The 19378-nt window shown below is 49.0% G+C and overlaps 1 protein-coding gene across 2 annotated transcripts; it reads left to right on the top strand.

Moving 5' to 3' along the window:
• Positions 1 to 19008, top strand: Ankrd35 (ankyrin repeat domain 35). Of its 2 annotated transcripts, XM_027393715.2 has the most exons (13): positions 1 to 128; positions 6131 to 6261; positions 7393 to 7481; positions 7829 to 7893; positions 9149 to 9206; positions 9341 to 9411; positions 9689 to 9795; positions 10404 to 10588; positions 11189 to 11226; positions 11379 to 13361; positions 17234 to 17323; positions 17454 to 17519; positions 18193 to 19008. In XM_027393715.2, exons 1-13 carry the CDS (start codon positions 90 to 92, stop codon positions 18250 to 18252), a joined length of 2982 nt encoding a protein of 993 aa, XP_027249516.1. In that variant the 5' UTR covers positions 1 to 89; the 3' UTR covers positions 18253 to 19008. The 2 variants fall into 2 exon arrangements, with proteins under 2 accessions (XP_027249516.1, XP_027249517.1); XM_027393716.2 differs by lacking the exon at positions 1 to 128 and having other exon boundaries at positions 6136 to 6265.
• The last annotated feature ends 370 nt before the right edge of the window (positions 19009 to 19378 follow it).

Raw genomic sequence — 19378 nt, 5'->3', positions numbered from 1 at the left:
CCCACAGCCGCAGCGCAGCCGAGAGGGTTTGAGAACCTGTGGCCCGGCTCTCTGCGCGTCCCCGTCCCCCCGTGGCCCTAGCCCCGGCCATGAAGCGCATCTTCTCCTGCTCCAGTTCACAAGTGGCGGTAGGTGCCAAATGTGTGGGAGAAGGGCTGGGGCTGGGATCCAAGTTCTGTGTTGACAGAAGTCCCGAGTCCCATCTCCATGGTCGATGATGCCATTAAGCCTGCATCGGTCTTTTCCGCGCTGCTGCTCCGGCAATGCGAGCGACCGCCAGCTCTACTAACTGAACTTACGCGTGTCTCCCCAAACCTGTCCCTCAACCCTCCTAACCCTTTCCTTCCCAAGGTCTTCTTCCCCCTTGGCTCCTTTTTCTCCCAACATTTATGACTTTCAGTTTCTGGTATGCTTTCTGAAGCCTGTCCTCTTCTCGTGACCCTTTTCTCTGCTTCAGCTCTGGCTCCCAGTACCAACCCACCTCAGACATCCGCCCCACCCCAACCCTAGCCTTTGCCCCCATTCTTACTTCCACCCTAATTCCTGCCATAGCTTCATTTCCATCCCTGCCTTCTCCCCACAACTTTCTCTCCCGTATGGCTCCATTTTTGCTTTCTGCCCCAAAAGTACTGTCAGCCTGGTGCCTTCTCCCAGCTCTTCTTCATAGCTGCCTCCACCCCTGTCCTCTGTTCCACACCAGGACACATCCACTCCTGTTCTTCCAACACCGCTTCAAACCTCCTTCCAACTGGCCGTCCACCATGGCACCTCTGTTTTCTCTTTAATTTCTGGCCACCTTTTCCTCAATATATTCCTGCCACCTTTTGCCTGGCCCTCCTGCCTGCTCACTATGGCTTAATCTTGCAGATCTAGCTAAGTAGACAGGCACTGTCAGGGAATATGCAGTCGCCTGGCTGGTCCCCAAGAGCCTGGGTGAGTCCCCTGCAGAATCGATCCTGGCCAGCTCACTGCAGTCCTTACTGCAGGTCCTCAGACTGGTTCTTGGGACCAATCAAGTCTCCCTGCCTGGTTCTCTCTCTAACTATCCCTCTGTCTGGTTAAGGATTTGTGCTCATTTTCTTTGATTGAGTTAGGGAAATGTGATGGTGAGGGATAAGAAGATGGAAGGGACTCATGATAAGAACTCTCCTGGCAGACGTTACTCCATGCTCCCCTCCCCTCTAGAGCAAAGCAATGATTTCAGAAGATGGTGATATAGGGAGGGCACAGCCTCCCTTCTCTGAGGAGCTCTTCTGGAGTGACCCCCTGTGAGGGGATAGCGTCTTCTGGGGAGGTTGGGGGTGTGAGATAGTTGGTACTAATATTGCTCAGCGGACTTGTCACTCATAAACAAATGTGAGCAATGTCTGGTTATCTCACTGTGCATGGGCAGGCCACAGAAACCTGGCAGAGAGCTGTGAAGCAAGATAGGAACTGTCGAGGCCTGTCTCTGTCCCACTTCCATTTGCTTCTACAGAGTTTCCGCACACTGACCAAACAGTCCAAGGGCATTTACTGTTATAGTAACAGAAGCTGCAGCTCCCTGGGTTCTGCCTTAACCCTCGGTGATTTTCTAGTCCATGTCTGCTTTTCCCTAAATATGAAAGTCCCCAGAATTCTTCTCCCCTTTCAGATTTATGGAGTCTGTGTTCTCCTTGGGAAATGGCCTATTTCATTCTTTTTGGATTCTCCTACCTAGGCCCAACCCTGCTTAGCTTCTGAAACCAAGCAAGTTCAAGGTGACATGACCACAGGCTTCTCCCGATTCTCTCATCCTTGGGCATTGTCTCCTTTCCTAGATGCTGGGATGAGCAGTGGGCTACACTGGGATCTAGACCCCTCCCCCTTTCTTTATGACCCCAGTTCTCCACATGTTTGACCATGAGGAATGTCTACTCATTTAAATAAACTCTTAGCATCACAAGATTGTAGTATATTAAGAGTGTAGGAATGTAAAGGCCACACTCAGAGCTACATACTTAGAATGAAAACTTTTTCCCCTCAGGTCAAGCTTGCAGAAAACTTTAAAATAGGCTGGCTTCAGCTACAACTTATTTCCTCAAGAAATTCCCCCTTAGGCCGGGCGTTGGTGGCGCACGCCTTTAATCCCAGCACTACTCGGGAGGCAGAGGCAGGTGGATCTCTGTGAGTTCGAGACCAGCCTGGTCTACAAGAGCTAGTTCCAGGACAGCCCAGCTGACTGACCAGTTATCTGACTCAGTCAGTGATGTCTTCAGGAGTGGCGTAAACCTGAGTTTATTCTGCCTGGGCAGGACGTAGATGAAGAGATGGCCTGATAAATTGCTTTCAACCCCTGCATCAGATCAGCACAGAGGATTTCTGTGGCATTTAAAATGTTAAGCGCCGGGCCCTCATCCCTTAAAGGCACCCTTTCCATTTCTGTCCACCTACTCTTAAACAGAAGCCATTCACTCCCGCACTGCCTGTTGGTGTCTTCCCATCTTGATAGGAAGCAGGAGAGTTCACAGTCCGAGATAGGAGAAGGTAAAATTACTTCTACACAAGTTCCCTAATCTTGGCTGAAAAAAAGGCTATCCTTAATAGGGAATCTGCAGGTTAATTTGGTGATTACCCCCTGAGGCTGGGATGGAATCCAGTGCCTCCTCTCCAAGGTGTTAAGGTGAGCCACCACCCAGTCTTGGACTTTGGAAGCACTGGTCTTGTCCTTTAGTTTCCAGTGGTTTCATCATGAAGAATGTCTACCCGGTTCGAAACTGGTCTTGGTATAATGAAACTATAGGAAATAAACCAGGCAGAGTTGCAAGGACATAGCTGGAAAGAAATATATCCACATTGCGCTGGGCAGTGGTGGCGCACGCCTTTAATCCCAGCACTCAGGAGGCAGAGGCAGGTGGATCTCTGTGAGTTTGAGACCAGCCTGGTCTACAAGAGCTAGTTCCAGGACAGCCTCCAAAGCCACAGAGAAACCCTGTCTCGAGCCCCTCTCCCCCCGCCAAAAATAGAAATATATCCACATTGCTAAAACACACTTTACCGCCTACCTAGCTTGGCTGACTCAAGGAAGTTTTTTTTTTTTTTTTTTTTTTTTTTTTACATGCCTGACACTCATGAAGACTTTAGAGCTGGGCATGGTGACCCACATTTAAGATCCCAGCACTCTGGAGGCAGGGGGATTGAGAGTGCCAGGCTAGTCAAAGATGTGCCCCAAGAACAAGAACACTATAGGAAAAGGGAAGAGAATCGAAGACTCAGAACGGAGAACTTAAGGTTAAGGTCAGCTGGTGGCAGTGCTGTGTGGTGGAGGCATTGTCCCAGCTCCGTTTTCCATTGGATGACCTGGTTCCCAAAGGGCACTGAAAAGCCTGTTCTTGCATGTCAGGGCCTGTTAGGATGGGGAGGAGCCATTTTGCTTGCTTTGTCATTTGAGAATAAACCTGTTTGGAGACTCTCCCATGCAGGGAGGAAACGTCTGTCTAGTGAGTAGCGCTGCCCTAGAGGCATTCTCAAACTTTATCTGGAAATAAGTAATCCTTTTCCCATATCTCTGCAGCGGTGTGGTCTGATGTGGGAATTAGGTCTGGATGCAAGAAGCCCGTGCTGTATCTAAAGCCAACTATCACTCTTTTATGTGCTCCTGGACAGATGTTTAACATATGTGTGCTTCCACTTCTTTTTCTATGAAAGAAACAAGATAGTATCATCCCCAACTATTTTCCAGGGCTATTTGAGGCTAATTGGCAGGCCTAGGAGAAGTCATGGGTGTTTTTACAGGAGTGTTACCTCAGAATTCATCTATCCTGGGCAATTTTATGACTTGGACCTTTAAATCTTTTCTGTGTTGGTGATTAACAATTTGTCCTGGCTATATAAACAGTGCTTGGAAATGAATTATTGGGCTTCCACAGACTCTATTTTTTTACCCTTTCCTACAACCTCTTTCTTGTTGAGGTTATAGCTCATAAACGCAATGGGCCACCCCCGATTTCTCACTACTTCCTGTTTTGTTGTAAGGATGCCATACATTTATGTGGTTCTATCTACATTAACTTGTTTAATGCATTGTGGTGAGGTGGTTATTACTGTCTACATTTTATGTGCAAGAAAACAGGTTAGAGTGTTTAATGGCTTCCTCTAGGTCATATAGCTGAGAATGTAGCTGAACCAGGTCCCAGACTCTGTCCTGATGACAAAACACTCATCTCGAGAACTTTTCCTCCATACCAATAATCTTTGAGTTCCTTCCTTTTTCCTTTATGTTTCCATCTCTGGACCAAACCAGGCTTTTCTGTGCTTGCAGCCCTAGGTGTTTTTATACAGCTCTCTCTTTTATGCCCTGTAATTCTTCAATTATTTTAATTGCTCCTCCACCCTCAAAACCTGAGCTGGAAGGATAGAACAATGCATGCTGAGGTGTGGCTGCTGTCTGGGACAGCTGCTCCCTGGCCAGAGAGGAGAGGGAGGATTCCCTTTCTGCCTCTTCTTATTGCTGCCTCCCCAAGCACAGCTAGAAACTGGCTTGCCCTTGCTGGCTGTTTGCTGTGAGGTTTGGAGACCAATGGGAGAGAGAGAGACAGCCAGCTATGATATGAGAAAACAGAAACTCTATAACTGCCGCCCACTGCACCCCCAATTTGGGGCCCAGGGTCAAGAGCTAGAGATGGCTAGGTGGCTGTGACTGGAAGCTAGGGACCTTGATTTACGTTGCAAACCACTAAAAACAAAAAGCAGAGCCCTTGGGGCGGGAGTGAGGTAGGGAGGGCATTGTGAACCAGTCAGAAGTGGTCAGGTTGGTTCAGTTTGCTCTAGAAAGACCTAGGGAGCACCAAGGAAGGAAGGGGTTGCTGCTAGGATTGCCCTCAGGCTGGACATCTAACAACAGTAGTCATGGTGGTGATTAAAAAGAGTCTTGCCAAGTATGGTGGTACACACTCTTAATCCTAACATTAGGAGACAGAGACAGATGGATCTCTGTGAGTTCAAGGCCAGCCTGGGCACCATAGTAGTGAGTTCTAGGCTAGCCACAGCTACATAGAACCTGTCTCAAAACTAACTAGCTAAATAAATAAATAAATAAATAGAGTCTTAAAATGCTAGACATTCGACATTATTAATCACTTTGAAGCTATGTGTGGTAGAGAACTGCTGTGCCAATATCCAAGAAACTGAAGCAAGAGGGTCTTGAGTTTGAGGCCAGTCTGGCTACACAGTGACTCTCAACTAGCATGGACTAGCTTGACTCTATTTCAAGAAAACAAAACTTTTTTTTTTTTTTTTTTCAAGACAGGGTCTCTCTGTGTATCAGCTCTGGCTTGTTCTGAAACTCACTCTGTAGACCAGGCTGGCCTCAAATTCACAGTGATCAGCCTATGTCTGCCTCCTGAGTGCTGGTATTAAAGGCGTGTACCACCACCACCACCACCTAGCAAAACAAAATAATTTTAAAATAATAAAAGTAATAATACTTTTGTTGTCGCTTATTGAGACACTCGTGTTTGGCCTCAAAATTGAGATTCTCTTATCTCAACCCCCCAAGTGTTTCGATTACTGGAATTTACCACCACGCCTGATACATATATGTGCGTGCGCGCGCGCGCACACACACACACACACACACACACACACACACACACACACACACGGTTGAGGCTGGGCTTGAACTCCTGATCTTCCTGCTTCTACCTCCTGGGGTGTGTTATATAATAAGTCCACACCAAGCTTTATATTTTTTTTAAAGATTTATTTATTATGTATACAGTACTCCGCCTGCATGTATGCCTGCAGGCCAGAAGAGGGCACCATATCTCATTTCAGATGGTTGTGAGCCACCATGTGGTTGCTGGGAATTGAATTCGGGACCTCTGGAGTCATCTCTCCAGCCCCACAAGCTTTACATTTTTTAATTAAGTGATCCCCTGGGTGCTTTTAGGTTTGTGGTGGACAGTTGCTGTCGATAATTCTTGGTGACATATGGAGTAGTTAGTATTTTTCTGGCCCACTTAAGAAAGATCCGCTGCTCTGGGCGTAGAGAACAGGAGCGGCGAGAACCTGCAGGATGCCCCTTTTCCTCTTGCCGGGCATGAAACATCACTTTTCTTTCCCTGTACCATCTCCAGCGCCAATACTCATAAAATCTGTAACTCCCGACTAGGTGGAGAAATGGAACCGTCGTGACCAGAAGCTGCTGGAGGCGGTGCAGCGGGGGGATGTGGGACGCGTGGCTGCCTTAGCCTCTAGGAAGTCAGCCCGACCCACCAAACTAGACTCGAATGGCCAGTCCCCGTAAGTAAGTCTTCTCGACCCCACCCTGGTACGTGGTTCTTTTTGAAAACTGAAAACTTCAGGATGACCAGGGAAGGCCTATAACTTCAGAGCCCTTTCGTTGTTTGGATTGGCGAGTAGATGGATAAACCTTTGCCATGGACCAAGCACAGAACAAACGAGGGAGGAGGATATTGTCCCTGAGTTCCAACCACCCCACAACCACAGTGACTTGAAAAGGATGTAAAGCTCATTAAACCAACAGAGAACTAATTGCTAAACAAAGTTTCCTCATCACAAAAGTAGGAGGGTGTATATGCTTGAGAAATTAGGAATGAAGGAGTAGGTCATAGGTGTTGTGGGTGTCATGGGTGTCATGAGGCTAGAGGGAGTGATTAGGAGGAGGCTATCCCCCTGCCAGCCTTCTGCTCCGTTCCAGACGGCCCTTTCTATGACACTTTCCGTTCTCTGAGGGTTCTGTGCTGGGAGAAGCAGGTGATCATGTGTCCCCCAAATACCACTGCAACAATCTGAAATCCCCTGGGATGTGTAGCTCTTCTAGCTTTTCATAGCATCCTCTGACTTCATGACTGGAGGTCCAGGAGGCAGCTCCCTGGTGCCCCCCCCCCTCACCTTTCTCTTGTTTGTTTTTGTTTTTTGTTTTGAGACAAGGTTTCTCTGTGTAGTTTTGGATCCTGTCCTGGAACTCGCTCTGTTAACTAGGCTGGCCTGAACTCACAGAGATCTGCCTACTTCTGACTCTAGAGTGCTGGGATTAAAGATGTGCGCCACCACTGCCCAGCTGGCAGGCTTCTCTCTTAGCAAGACGGACTAGGGGACTAGGAGAGCTTCCCTCCTTGCATTGGGAATTGACTTTAGGCTGTGGAGCAGAGGGAGAAGGGCTTGTTAATGTTCCTCCTCCTCAGCTGTGCTGGTACCTGTTTATAATCTCAGAACTTGGGAGGTCAAGTCAGAAGGATCTAGCATTCAAGGCTAGCCAGGCCTGTATAATGAGATTCTATCTCAAAACAAACAAAACCAACTGATCAGAATAATTTAGAGCATTAAACATGATTAAAAAAAATAAGAGCCTCTCCTATTTTATCCCCTGGTCTTTCATCCTTTTCTGTCTCTTGGCTTTGACACTGGCAGATTTCACCTGGCAGCCTCCAAAGGCCTGACAGAGTGTCTGACAATACTGCTTGCAAACGGGGCTGACATCAACAGCAAAAACGAGGACGGTGAGTCAGCCAGCACAGCCTGCCCATTATGCTGCAGAGGGGCCAGGGCTGGGCTCTGATGGAGTTTCCAGCAGTGGGCCTTTGCTTCTTTGCTCAGTAGGTCTTGGCCAGCGTCTCTCCTGGGGTTCCCCTCCCTGTAAGCTAGGCACACACCTCCTCCTTACTCTTGCCTCCATGGAAGGTACCAGCTGCTTGGGGAACAGGAATTTCTGGCTCAGATGCAGCCTAGAGCTTCTCTCTCTAATCTCCCTCTGATTATCTGTGCGTCTCTTGCCTTCCCTCCCAGTGAGTCATCCGCATTCATGGGGCCACCCACCCACCCACCCTCTCTCTTTCTCTCTTTCCAGGAAGCACCGCCCTCCATTTGGCCACCATCTCCTGCCAGCCACAGTGTGTAAAGGTCTTGCTTCAGGTAAAAGCAGTCCTCTGATGCTCCTGTGCAGGCAGGAGACAGAAGTAGCAGTGTGCCCCAACTTTGTCTCATCGTTCTCACTCCCAGCAACAGGGCTGATGGCCATTTATCAATAAGTTCACAAACATCTCTTCGCCATCTCCTTCGTATGTGTACCATGCTTCATGCTGTCTTTGGGGGCAAGTCAGAAACCAGAGTCCCCAAGGACTGTGGAGCTCTGCCGCTGGTGGAGCCACCACAGAGACAGGCTGCTACGTATATGGGCAGGGAGAAGAAAAGCAGGGATGTTCAAATAAAAAATGTCTTTGGCGGGAGGGACAGTAAGAGGGCTCAGCAGGTAAAAGGATTTGCTGCCATGTCTGATGACATGGGTCTGCCCCCCAGAACCCACATGGTGGAAGGACAGAACTGACTCCTGCAAGTTATCCCCTGACTGCCACAAACATGACCATACTCTTCCCCCAAGTAAATAAATAAGCAAATAAGTTAAAATGTGGAGGAGGACTCTAGCCAAGTAGCACAAAACCAGAGTATATACCTGCAATGACATGTGGATGATTTGAGTCTCCAGTAGACCATAAGCACATACTGACTGTTCTTTTTTTTATCTCCCCCCCCCTCCCGAGACTGGGTTTCTCTCTGTAGCCCAGGTTGTCCTAGAACTTCTTCGGTAGACAAGACTGGCCTCGAACTCAAAGATCCACCTGCCTCTTGAGTTCTGGGATTTTATTTTGGTGTTTTTTGTTTTTTGTTTTTTTTTTGAGTCAGGGTTTCTCTGTGGCTTTGGAGGCTGTCCTGGAACTAGCTCTTGTAGACCGGGCTGGTCTCGAACTCACAGAGATCCACCTGCCTCTGCCTCCCGAGTGCTGGGATTAAAGGCGTGTGCCACCAACGCCCAGTTGAGTGCTGGGATTTAAGACATGGGCCACTAACACCTGGAGATTGTTCTACTTTTATTACTCCTCGTCTTTCCCAAATTTTACATAATGGTCTCAAAACCACAGCCAATTCAGGTGTCATTTCCTTCCATAGATTTACTTACTGATCACCTGTTGTTTCTTTGACCTTAGTTAGGAACTAGGACTGAATTTCAAGGCTGCCCATCAACTGCAGGGAATAGACTGAGCTTCCCTCAGAGCCATGGTCCTCTTGTTTCTCTTTATATTACCATGGAAACTGGCAACTTGAAATGGTGTATGGGATGAGGATGCTAACACCAAGCTCCATTGCTGCTTCTCTTTGTGGCTGTTTACAGCATGGGGCTAATGAAGACGCTGTGGATGCAGAGAACCGTAGTCCATTACACTGGGCAGGTGCGAGCCTGGGGCCTGGTGGGAAGAAGGCTGGGAAACAGGCTGGGTGACACGATGGGAGAGACACTACATTATAGAGCCCAAGTAGACGTCTTCACGCCTCTTCTTAACCAACCACCTTTCAATCCTTCCAGCCTCCTCTGGCTGTGCCTCAAGTGTCCTCCTGCTGTGTGACCACGAGGCCTTCCTGGATGTGCTGGACAACGTGAGTATCAGATAGACCAGTAGGCAGTGTCTCACTCTGACCAGGAGGTTGCTGTTTTCTCTGAGATTGACTAGTCAGATTCTGTGATCCCGCCTCCATTCCTTCTCCTTATCATTTGGGAGCTCCTAACTCCTGGTTCAAGAGTGTTTAGGCCCAGGACCAAGCTTGTTTCAGCAGGGATTAGTAGAGGGGGAGTTGGTATACATAGGGTTGAATCATCAATTCCTTACTTCTCCCTGGCTCCTCCTGGCCTCTCATGCTCCCACAATCTCTGCAGGATGGACGCACACCCCTGATGATTGCATCACTGGGCGGCCATGCAGCTATCTGCTCACAACTGCTGCAGAGAGGTGCCCGAGTTAATGTCACAGACAAGGATGACAAGTAAGCCAACTCCATCCTCCAGTTCTTTACTGTGCACTGGAAAGAGCAGGCCAGTCTCTGTTCTTGGGGGCTTCCTTCCTTTCCATGAACGGCTCAAAAGACCTTTGCCTGGTGCCCTGACTAACTAGCCATGCTAGCACAGATGATGCCAGAAGTCGAAAGGCTAGCTCTGGGATCACTGCTTTACCTAACTAGTTTTCCAGCTATTTCCTAAACAGTGGGGTCCTTTTCTCTCAAATTTATGCAGCAGAAGAGTGTGGTGGTGTACACTTATAGTCCAGTACTCGGAAGATTGAGGCAGGAGCATCATGAGCAAGTATGCTGCTGTCCGTGTGCATGTATGTGCATGTGTGAGTGTGTGTGTGCTTTCGTGCAGAACTTTAAGCATTCTATAAAGCAGACAAGCATGGAGCCCTCCCAGTGGTTCTGCTCTCTGATGCTGCAGCTCCAAGGAATGACATTGGAGAAGTCCTGCTCTGGTCTACTGCTCTGTCCTTGGCTAGCATTGCCGTGTTGCTCTGACTCCACTGAGTGAGGGCTTGCTCCAGACTGGAATTTCTAAAACTGTGAGGGAAAGCTGGTGTTGCAGATTTGTCTCCACCCCACAGATCAGCCTTGATCCTGGCCTGTGAGAAAGGCAGTGCTGAGGTGGCTGAGCTGCTCTTGAGCCACGGAGCAGATGCTGGAGCAGTGGACAGCTTGGGGCACAATGCTCTGCATTACGCGTTGCGTACACAAGACAAGGAGCTGTGGAGGCTGCTTCAGCAGGCCCTGAACCGGCGGCGAAGAGGCGGTAAGAGTCCCTTTGTGCCTTCAAGATTCTCTTCAATAAACAAAGAATTCAAGAAGCTTCTCTGTATCCCACTGCCCATGGAATCAGTCCTTTCGAAAAAATGTCCTGCCACCTTAGTCCAGGGTTTACTAATTTAGAACTACTACATCACAAGATTCCCCAGCACACTCTTTGCTCGTCGAGTGCAACTTTGGGTATTGCTATTGTGATTTTTTTATTTTTTTATTTTTTTGCTTTTTTCTCTGTGTATCCCTGGTCATCCTGAAACTCTCTCTGTAGACCAGGCTGGCCTCGAACTCAGAGATCCGCCTACCTCTGCCTCCCGAGTGCTGGGATTAAATGGCTATTGCTATTGTTGTCATCCATGTGATTTCTATTTGGCCCACCAGTGACTGATGTCCCAGTGCCTTCACAGTACCAGCACAACCGTCACTAAAAGAAACATGTGTACAAAATAAAGGAACACTCCACCTCAAGGATAGGAAGCCAAAGTTGCTGGATAGTTAGGGATTCGTAATGAGCGGCTACTTTTTTTCTCTAACAAAGTCTAAAAAGTGGATGAGGACTGAGTCCTCCTTTGCTCCATGTCTTCTCTTATAGGTCACGGACTGGTTCAACACCCAGATCATGCATCTCAGGTATGACTGTTTGTGACCTACTCCCAAGCTGTTCCAGTAGTCTGCGTGGGCATCGAGACAGTCACAGAAGCAAGGCCCTTGCAGAGGCTAGGCTAGGGTGCACAGCCTCACATCACTTTTTATTTTATTTTATTTATTTATTTTGGACGTAGGCCTCTCCACCCGAGCCTCAGGTGGGATCTCCACCTAAGAGCTCATGGAGAGCAGAGCCTGAAGAAGAGGAGGAGGAAGCGAGCTGCTCAGAGGAGTGGAGGTGGAAGTATGAAGAGGAGCAGAAGAAAGTTAATCAGTTGCAGCAGGAGCTGGTGCGAAAGACAGAAGAGTGTAAGGCTCAAACTGCAGCCTTCATAGGCCTGGAGAACCAGATTCGAGAGCAGGTGCAAGAACTAGGGCATCTCCTGCTGCAAGAACCCAGGGCCCCAGGAAGACAGGGCCCCAGTCTCCGGCCTGGAGGAGATGGTATGGAGCAGGGGTGTCCCCTGAATCTTCTGGCTGAGAGAATTCAAGAGCTAAAGAGGCAGCAGAAGGCAGCAGCCACAGTGAACCCAACGGTAGTTCCCAGGAGAGCTGAAGAAGTAACTCCCCCAGCTGAGATCCAGTATGAAGTTGATAGAAAGTCCCAACCAGAACAGGGGCCGCCCCAGAGCCCCAGGACTGAGACCATCGGGAAAGCCACGGGACATCAACTGAACACCAGTGGGGGGCAGAACCTTGGTCTGGATAACACCGACCAGGTGTGTGTTGGCCAGAAGGAGAGGTCCCCGGCTCCAGGGGTTGAACAAGCTGGCACGGTGGGAGAACCAGTGGGCATAGCAGCCCTGAACCAACTACTCCTACAGTTAAGGGAAGAGTTGGCTGCAGTGTGGCGAGAAAAGGATGCTGCGAGGGGGGCTTTGTCAAGACCAGTTCTGGAGGGAGCCCTAGGGACTCCCAGGGCCGAGGCTGCAGCAGCTGCCTGGGAGAAGATGGAAGCCAGGCTGGAGAGGGTGCTGGTGAGGCTGGATCGAGCAAAAGCAGGACTGCAGGTGAAACCTGAGGTTCCTGCCCAGGGGTCCGGAGAGGGAGCCCCAAAAGCAGTTCCAGGATGCACTAAAGAGCAGGAAGAAAAGAGGGTTCCTGGAGCCAGAGGAGAACCCCTAGGGGCACCTGGAGGAGAACAGGCCCCAGTCCTGGCAAAGGGACACCTGGAGAAAGAGGTGTCAGCGCTGAGACTGAGCAACAGCAACTTGCTGGAGGAACTGGGAGAGCTGGGGCGCGAGAGGCAACGCTTGCAGGGAGAGCTGCAGTCCTTGACCCAGAGGCTACAGCGGGAGTTTGTGCCCAAACCCGAGGCGCAGGTTCAGCTACAGCAGTTGCGGCGGAGCGTGGGCTTGTTAACGGATGAACTGGCCATAGAGAAGGAGGCTACAGAGAAGTTGCGCAGGCGACTGGCTTCCCAGAGCAGCGGACTCCAAGGACTGTGGAACTGCCTGCCCCCAGACCTCGTAGGCAAGGGGAGTACACGGAGTACAGCTGCAGAACCCCTGGAGGAGCTGCAGACCTGCATCAGCACCCTGGTAGATAGGCACCTCGAGGCCCAGCAGAAGCTGGCTCGGTTGGAGGAGGAAAACCAGCAGCTGAGAGGATCCTTGGCCCCCCACCCGGAGCCAGAGGCCTCCCTCAAGGGTACAGCATCCCCCCAAGTGGCCGCCCTGGAGCAAGATCTGGGGAAGCTGGAGGAAGAGCTGCGGGCTGTGCAGGCCACGATGAGCGGGAAGAGCCAGGAGATCTGCAAGCTGAAGCAGCTGCTTTACCAAGCCACAGAGGAAGTGGCCGAGCTGAGGGCCCGGGAAGCAGCCAGCCTGCGACAGCACGAGAAAACGCGAGGCTCGCTGGTGGCCCAGGCGCAGGCTTGGGGCCAGGAGCTCAAAGCTGTGTTGGAGAAATACAACACAGCTTGTCGAGAAATGGCTCGGTTGCGAGATGCAGCGGCAGAGGAGCGTCGCCGCAGCGAGGACCTTGCGGCTCGGGCGGCGGAGCAAGAGCGCCAGGCGGGCGAGATGCGCGGGCGCTCCGAGCAGTTCGAGAAAACCGCCGAGCTACTGAAAGAGAAGACAGACCACCTCATCGGGGCTTGCAGAGACAAGGAGGCCAAGGTGAGCGCCAAGGTAGCCTTGAGAGCATGGTAGGGAGTGGCGGTCAAGAGTGCCTGGCGCTTGCAAGGACCGCTCTGTGCTTGCCTAGGGCGAGAGAGGTGTGGGGTTGAGATTGGAGCTCAGGTGGCACACAGAAGAAAGAGTCAAAAATAAGCAACACGGTATTAGAGAGAAGAGGGCGTAGGAACTAAAATTTAGTACTCAAGGTTCAGCAGCTATGTATGCCCCCAGGGCTATACCAGGGAACACCACGGCCAATTAGCTTTTTATCTTAATCCTGCATTAGTCCAGCCTAGTGGTGTAATATGTTCTGTGGTTTTGCTGAGGTTCTGGGCTGACTCAGAGTCTGACGGGTTAACTGTAGCAGTTGTTCCCTCCTGCTCCATTCAGAATGGGTCTTCATTGACCAAAAAGACACTGGAAGCAAACTAAAGAAACAAACAACAGTTTGAAGAACTGTGCTGATAGTCACTCAGCAGGTGGATGCAGGAGATAGGTTCATAGTCATCTTCAGCTACAGAGCTGGTTCCAAGCCATCCTGGGCTCACGAGACTCTGTCTCATGACACCAAGCAAAGCCAAGCTACAGCTATTTTCTTGGTGCTGTTGGGGAATGAGACACACACACACACACACACACACACACACACACACACACACACACACACGTTTGGTTTTTCGAGACAGGGTTTCTCTGTGTAGCTTTGGCGCCTATCTGGCACTCGCTCTGGAGACCAGGCTGGCCTTGAACTCACAGAGATCCACCTGCCTCTGCCTCTGCCTCCCGAGTGCTGGGATTAAAGGCGTGAGCCACCAACGCCGGCCGAATGAGACATATTTTATACATTCTAAAATTTACGAATGGATTTAGTAGTTGTCGAAATACCCACTAAGCTAGTAAATTCAGATTTCTTATTAAAACTAGATGTTCAATATGAGAACGATGGAGGAATATAAACAGTATTTGCCTAGTGTACCATGCATAGACAGAAGTGCTGTCCAAAACAGACATCATCATGGAAGAGAGTTAAAGGAGCCATTTTGTCAATAAATGGTAAAATGTCAATAAATGGTAAAATAAAAATTGGTATAGTACTTGAGTAGTTATGGTCTCTAGCATGAGGCTGTCTGGATTTGAATTTCAGTCTCAAGATTTACACTGGGGAGTAGAGTGTGGTGGCACATGCCTGTAACATTAGCAAGTGAGTGTGTGCACACATACATGCACACACATACACACACACACACACATACACACTCTCTCACACACACAGTATGGGGTGACAACTTAGGTTGAGGGACATAGCTCAGTGCCAGAATGCTTGCCCAGCCTTAGGTTCCATCCAGAATTGATAACAAAACACACATAAAACTTAATGGCTGGGGCTGGAGAGATGGCTCAGGGGTTAAAAGCACTGGCTGCTTTTCCAGAGGACCCGGGTTCAATTCCCAGCACCCATATGGTATCTCACAACTATCTGTAACTCCTGTTCCAGGATATCTGATACCCTCACACAGACATGCAGACAAAACACCAGTGTACATAAAATACAAATAATTAAAAAAAAAACTTAATGGCTGACTGATGTCAGACAACTTTTTGTTTTGTTTTGTTTAGTTTTGTTTTGAAACAGGGTCTCACTATGTCACATTTGCTGGCCTAGAGAAGTAGACCAGGCTGGCCTATGAGTCACAAGAGGTCAGCCTATTTCTGACTAAGTACTGACATTAAAGGCTTGTGCCACTACACCCGGTGAGATGGCTCAATGGTTAAGAACAATGGCTCCTCTTCCAGAGGACTTGGGTTCCCAGTACCCACGGTAGCTCACAACTATCTGTAATTCCAATCCCAGGGGACTCAGGCACCAAGCACACACACAGTGTCCAGCCATACATGCAGGCAAAACACAAAAAGTAAAATTAAACTACTAGTGTGGTGGTAATTGTAAAGATTTTATTAGGTATTAAGTTTATTGGGGGCTTGGGAGTGGAGTGTATTTGGTAGAGTGCTTGCTTAGCATGTATGAGGCTCTGGGTTGGATCCCCAACACCACATACAGAGGTGGAGGCATGGAGTTGCAAAAGTGGCTCAGCAGTTAAGAACTTTTACGGCTCTTGCAGAGGACCTGAGTTGGGATCCCAGCACCCTTGGGCAGTTCACAGTCACTTATAACTGCAGCCCAGGAGATCCACGGGCTTCTTCTGGACTCTTTGGGCACTACAGTTATATACCCATCCATATATAGGCACACACACGTAAATAACTAAAAAATAAAATCTTTTTAAAAATGCAAAGGGATGGAGAGATGGCTCTTCCAGAGGATCCAAGTTTAATTCCCAGCCCCCACCTGGTGGCTCACAAGCACCTGTAACTTCATTTCCAGGGTTTCTGAGGGCAGCAGACATGCACATGGTACATAGACATACATGCAAACAAAACGCCCATACACATAAAAATTAAGATAATAAAAGTTTAAAAAGGAGTTGATGTAGGAGAATCAGGTGGTCAAGGTAGGTTATCCTTGTATTTGAGACCAGACTGATTTTTATGAAACACTATTTGGATAAATTATTATAAAATACTCAGAATAGAAGTTTGTAGATATGGAAGCCAGGCATGGTGGCACACACCTTTAATCCCAAAGCTTGGGAGGCAGAGACAGGTGGATCTCTGAGTTCAAGGCCAGGCTGGTCTACAGATGGAGTTCTAGGACAGCCAGGGCTGCATTATCCCAGGGGGAAAATAACGTTTGAGGATATGGCTTAGAGGCAGACCATTTGCCCAGCAGGAGCAAGGCCCTGGGCTCAACCCCCAGCACCACTGGAAAAAAAAAAAGAAAGAGAGAAAGAAAGAAAATAAATTGCTTTATTGGGCCTGGAGAAATGGCTCATCAGTTAAGAACACTTGCTGCCCTTGCAAAGGACCCCAGTTCAGTTCCCAGTATCCATATGCTAACTCACAACTATCTGTAACTCCAATTGTAAAGGATCTGAAGTCCTCTTGTGGCCTTGTGGCCTTCATAGGCACTGGCTACACAGATGGTACACTTATACACATGCAGACAAAACACTCATACACACCAGGTATGGTGGTGCATGCCTTTAATCTAGTACTTGAGAGGCAGAGGCAGGAGAATCTCTGTGAGTTCAAGTCCAGCCCGGTCTACAAATTGAGCTCCAGGACAGCCAGGGCTACACAGAGAAATCTTGTCTCAGCAAAACCAGAACCTCCCTACAAATACACACACACACACACACACACACACACACACACACACACACACTCATATACATAAAAAATAAAATACTCAGGATAATTTTGGGCACATGTTAGGTGCTCAGTAAAAAGTTACTATAGCTGGGTGTAGTGGCATACACCTTTAATCTCAGCACTCTGGAGGCAGAGGCAGAAGGATCTTTTCGAGTGTGAGGCTAGCCTAGTCTATGTAGTGAGGTCCAGGCCGTCCTGGCCTACACAGTGAGACCCTGTCTTAAACAAAACAAAAAATCCAAACAAACAAACAAAACCTAAAAAAGATCATGAGCTATAGAGCTAAAGAGATATTGGTTTGAACCATTATTTATTGGCTGTATGGTTTTGTTTTTGTTTGGTTTTTAGATAGTCTCACTGTGTAGCTCTGGCTGTCCTGAAACTCACTGTAGAAACAAAGTGGCCTCAAACTCCCGGAGCTCCACCTGCCTCTGCCCCCCAGCTGCTGGGATTGAAGGTGTGTGCTCCACCACACTGGGAAAGCTGCATGGTTTTGAAAATGTATTAAACTCAGGCTCCTACCCATAAAATGTGGATAATAGTCCTTTCTTGGGTCATCTGTGGAAAATGGCCTGGGTCCCTTTCTTTCCTTTTGGCCTTAGATCAAGGAATTGTTGAAAAAGCTGGAGCAGCTCTCAGAGGAAGTTCTAGAGGTCCGGGGTGAGAATGCCCACCTCGCCCTGCAGCTGCAGGTATGTTTCTGCCTGCAGGGAAGAGGGTGGGTAGTGGAAGACGCGGAGTTTCAGGCAGTGGTCCAGGCTAGACCAGTGATGGGCCATCGGGTCCAGCCTTGGGTGACTTCCCACGGGTGCTCCCTCTCAGGATTCCCAGAAACACCATGAGGAGATCATCTCTACCTACAGGAATCATCTGCTGAATTCGGCTCAGGTGAGCTTGGTGTCGTCTGGGAGGAGTCAGGGGTACAGAGCTGAGGAAAGACTGTGACCTTTGCCCTTTCCTGTTCCTAGACATACTTGTCATTTTTCTCCAGATCACTGGACCCAGTGGTGGGTCTCTGGTTTTCCTTAAGTAGATCAAGAAAAGCTAGGTGTGAATGTGGAAGGCATAGTGTTTGCTTCTCCTTTCAACTCCCTACTCCATTGTGAGGCTCGTCCCTTCTCAGTTTCCTCTGAGGTGACTGCCCCAATCAGGAAAGAGTAGGCAGGGCTTAGGGATGTCAGCTTCTGGGAGTGGAATTACAATTACTTACCAGGCGCTCGGAAGTCATAGTGCGGCCGGCACAGCAACTCTGAGAAGAAGACGTTGTTCTCTTCCTTGTGAAGATGGGAAAACAGCCATGGGAAAGTTAAATATTTATAGTTACATGTGAGGGCTGGGGCTCAAGCTCATTGACAGAGCACTTGCCTTATAGGCAGGAAGTCTTTCTAAGTCCCAAGTACTGCAAACCAAAAACATAGCACAACAAACAGAATTTGTTAGGGATTATGTAATTATAAGAGGCAATGACTGCTATTCTGCTATACTACAAAAATGCTCCCTCATCTGCTTCTCCCCGTGTTCTGCTCGTCATCATCTTTTACGTCTTTCCTGCTACCCCCAGGGCTACATGGAACAAGATGTGTACAATATCCTACTTGGAATCCTCAGCATGCAGGAGTGAGGCAGACTCACTTCGTACCCTCAGAGATAATGGCATTTTACTTTTGTGAGTTGTGGGTGGAGGGTAATGAGGGCTGGAGCTGGGAAGAAAGAATGTTATGGAGGGGATTGGGGGTGGTTCCGTTTGCCGCTCTGGTGGCTTATGCCGGGGAGTCCTGTAGAGCACAGAGCATTTGCAATAAAGTCCAAGTATGAGAGTCACTAGGGGGAGTCAGGACTCTGTGAGCAGGTGGCACGAGGACTGTGGATGGGACAGATGGCACAGATGGCTAGAATGTTTTCCTAAAGTCTGGGGTAAGGAGATGCCGGTGGAGGGTGGAGGGTGGTGGACAGCGGTGCAGTTATTCCCTAGGGAGGGACTCTGCAGATTCCCGTCTTTCTCTTTCACTTCCAAAGTCTTCATTCAAAAGTCGGCTATCTCCCCCCCCCCCTTTGTGGGCATTCTCCGCCCATTTGGAAAGACAGCATCCGCTTTAGCACGTTGGTGTGGGCAGGAGGAGAGTGAGGGTATAGAGTTGCGTGCATTTCCTCCTTGAATTTCTTCTTGCAGGGAATAAGAGCACGGCCTAATTCACAGAGGCTCTGTCAAGCTGGGATGGGCAGGTGGGAGGGTGGGTGACAGCCCACTAGGGTGGTGTGGGTAGGGCTTCACTGGACTCGTGGGCCCCAGACCTGAAAACCTGGACCCTGGAACCTGTACAGAACAGAATTGTGGATGTAAACCAGCTCCATGGAAAATAAAGCAGAAAGCAAGATGGTCATGGGTATCATTGTGGTTTTTATCAACAACAACAACAAAAAGGGTGGAGTGGGGAAGAATCTGGACCAAACAACTTTAAAAATAAGCTGAGTGTGATGGTGCACACCTTAATCTCAGTGCTTGGGTGGTGGGGGTGGGGAATGCAAAAGTTTAGAGACAGCCTTGGCTACTTAGTGAGTCCAAGGTTAGCCTGGGCTACAGTTGCCTCTCGTCTAAAACCAAGCAAACAAACACTACATCCTTCTTTTTGTGTGGTGTGTGTGTGTGTGTGTGTGTGTGTGTGTGTGTGAGAGAGAGAGAGAGAGAGAGAGGGGAGAGAGAGAGAGAGAGAGAGAGAGAGAGAGAGAGAGAGAGGGTTTCTCTAAGC

The sequence above is a fragment of the Cricetulus griseus genome (assembly GCF_003668045.3).
Source record: "Cricetulus griseus strain 17A/GY chromosome 1 unlocalized genomic scaffold, alternate assembly CriGri-PICRH-1.0 chr1_0, whole genome shotgun sequence".
Classification (NCBI taxonomy): Eukaryota; Metazoa; Chordata; class Mammalia; order Rodentia; family Cricetidae; genus Cricetulus; species Cricetulus griseus.
The sequence above is the reverse complement of the archived record's forward strand: the minus strand, read 5'-3'. Positions and strand labels throughout refer to the sequence as shown.

What these genes read in the sequence shown, in the direction of transcription:
- Ankrd35 (XM_027393715.2), top strand. Translation starts at nt 90, where the DNA reads ATGAAGCGCATCTTCTCCTGCTCCAGTTCACAAGTGGCG. An exon ending in CAACAGCAAAAACGAGGACG is followed by an intron (nt 7,482 to 7,828) that starts GTGAGTCAGCCA and finishes CTCTCTTTCCAG; the next exon opens with GAAGCACCGCCCTCCATTTG. An exon ending in ATCTGCTGAATTCGGCTCAG is followed by an intron (nt 17,520 to 18,192) that starts GTGAGCTTGGTG and finishes TGCTACCCCCAG; the next exon opens with GGCTACATGGAACAAGATGT.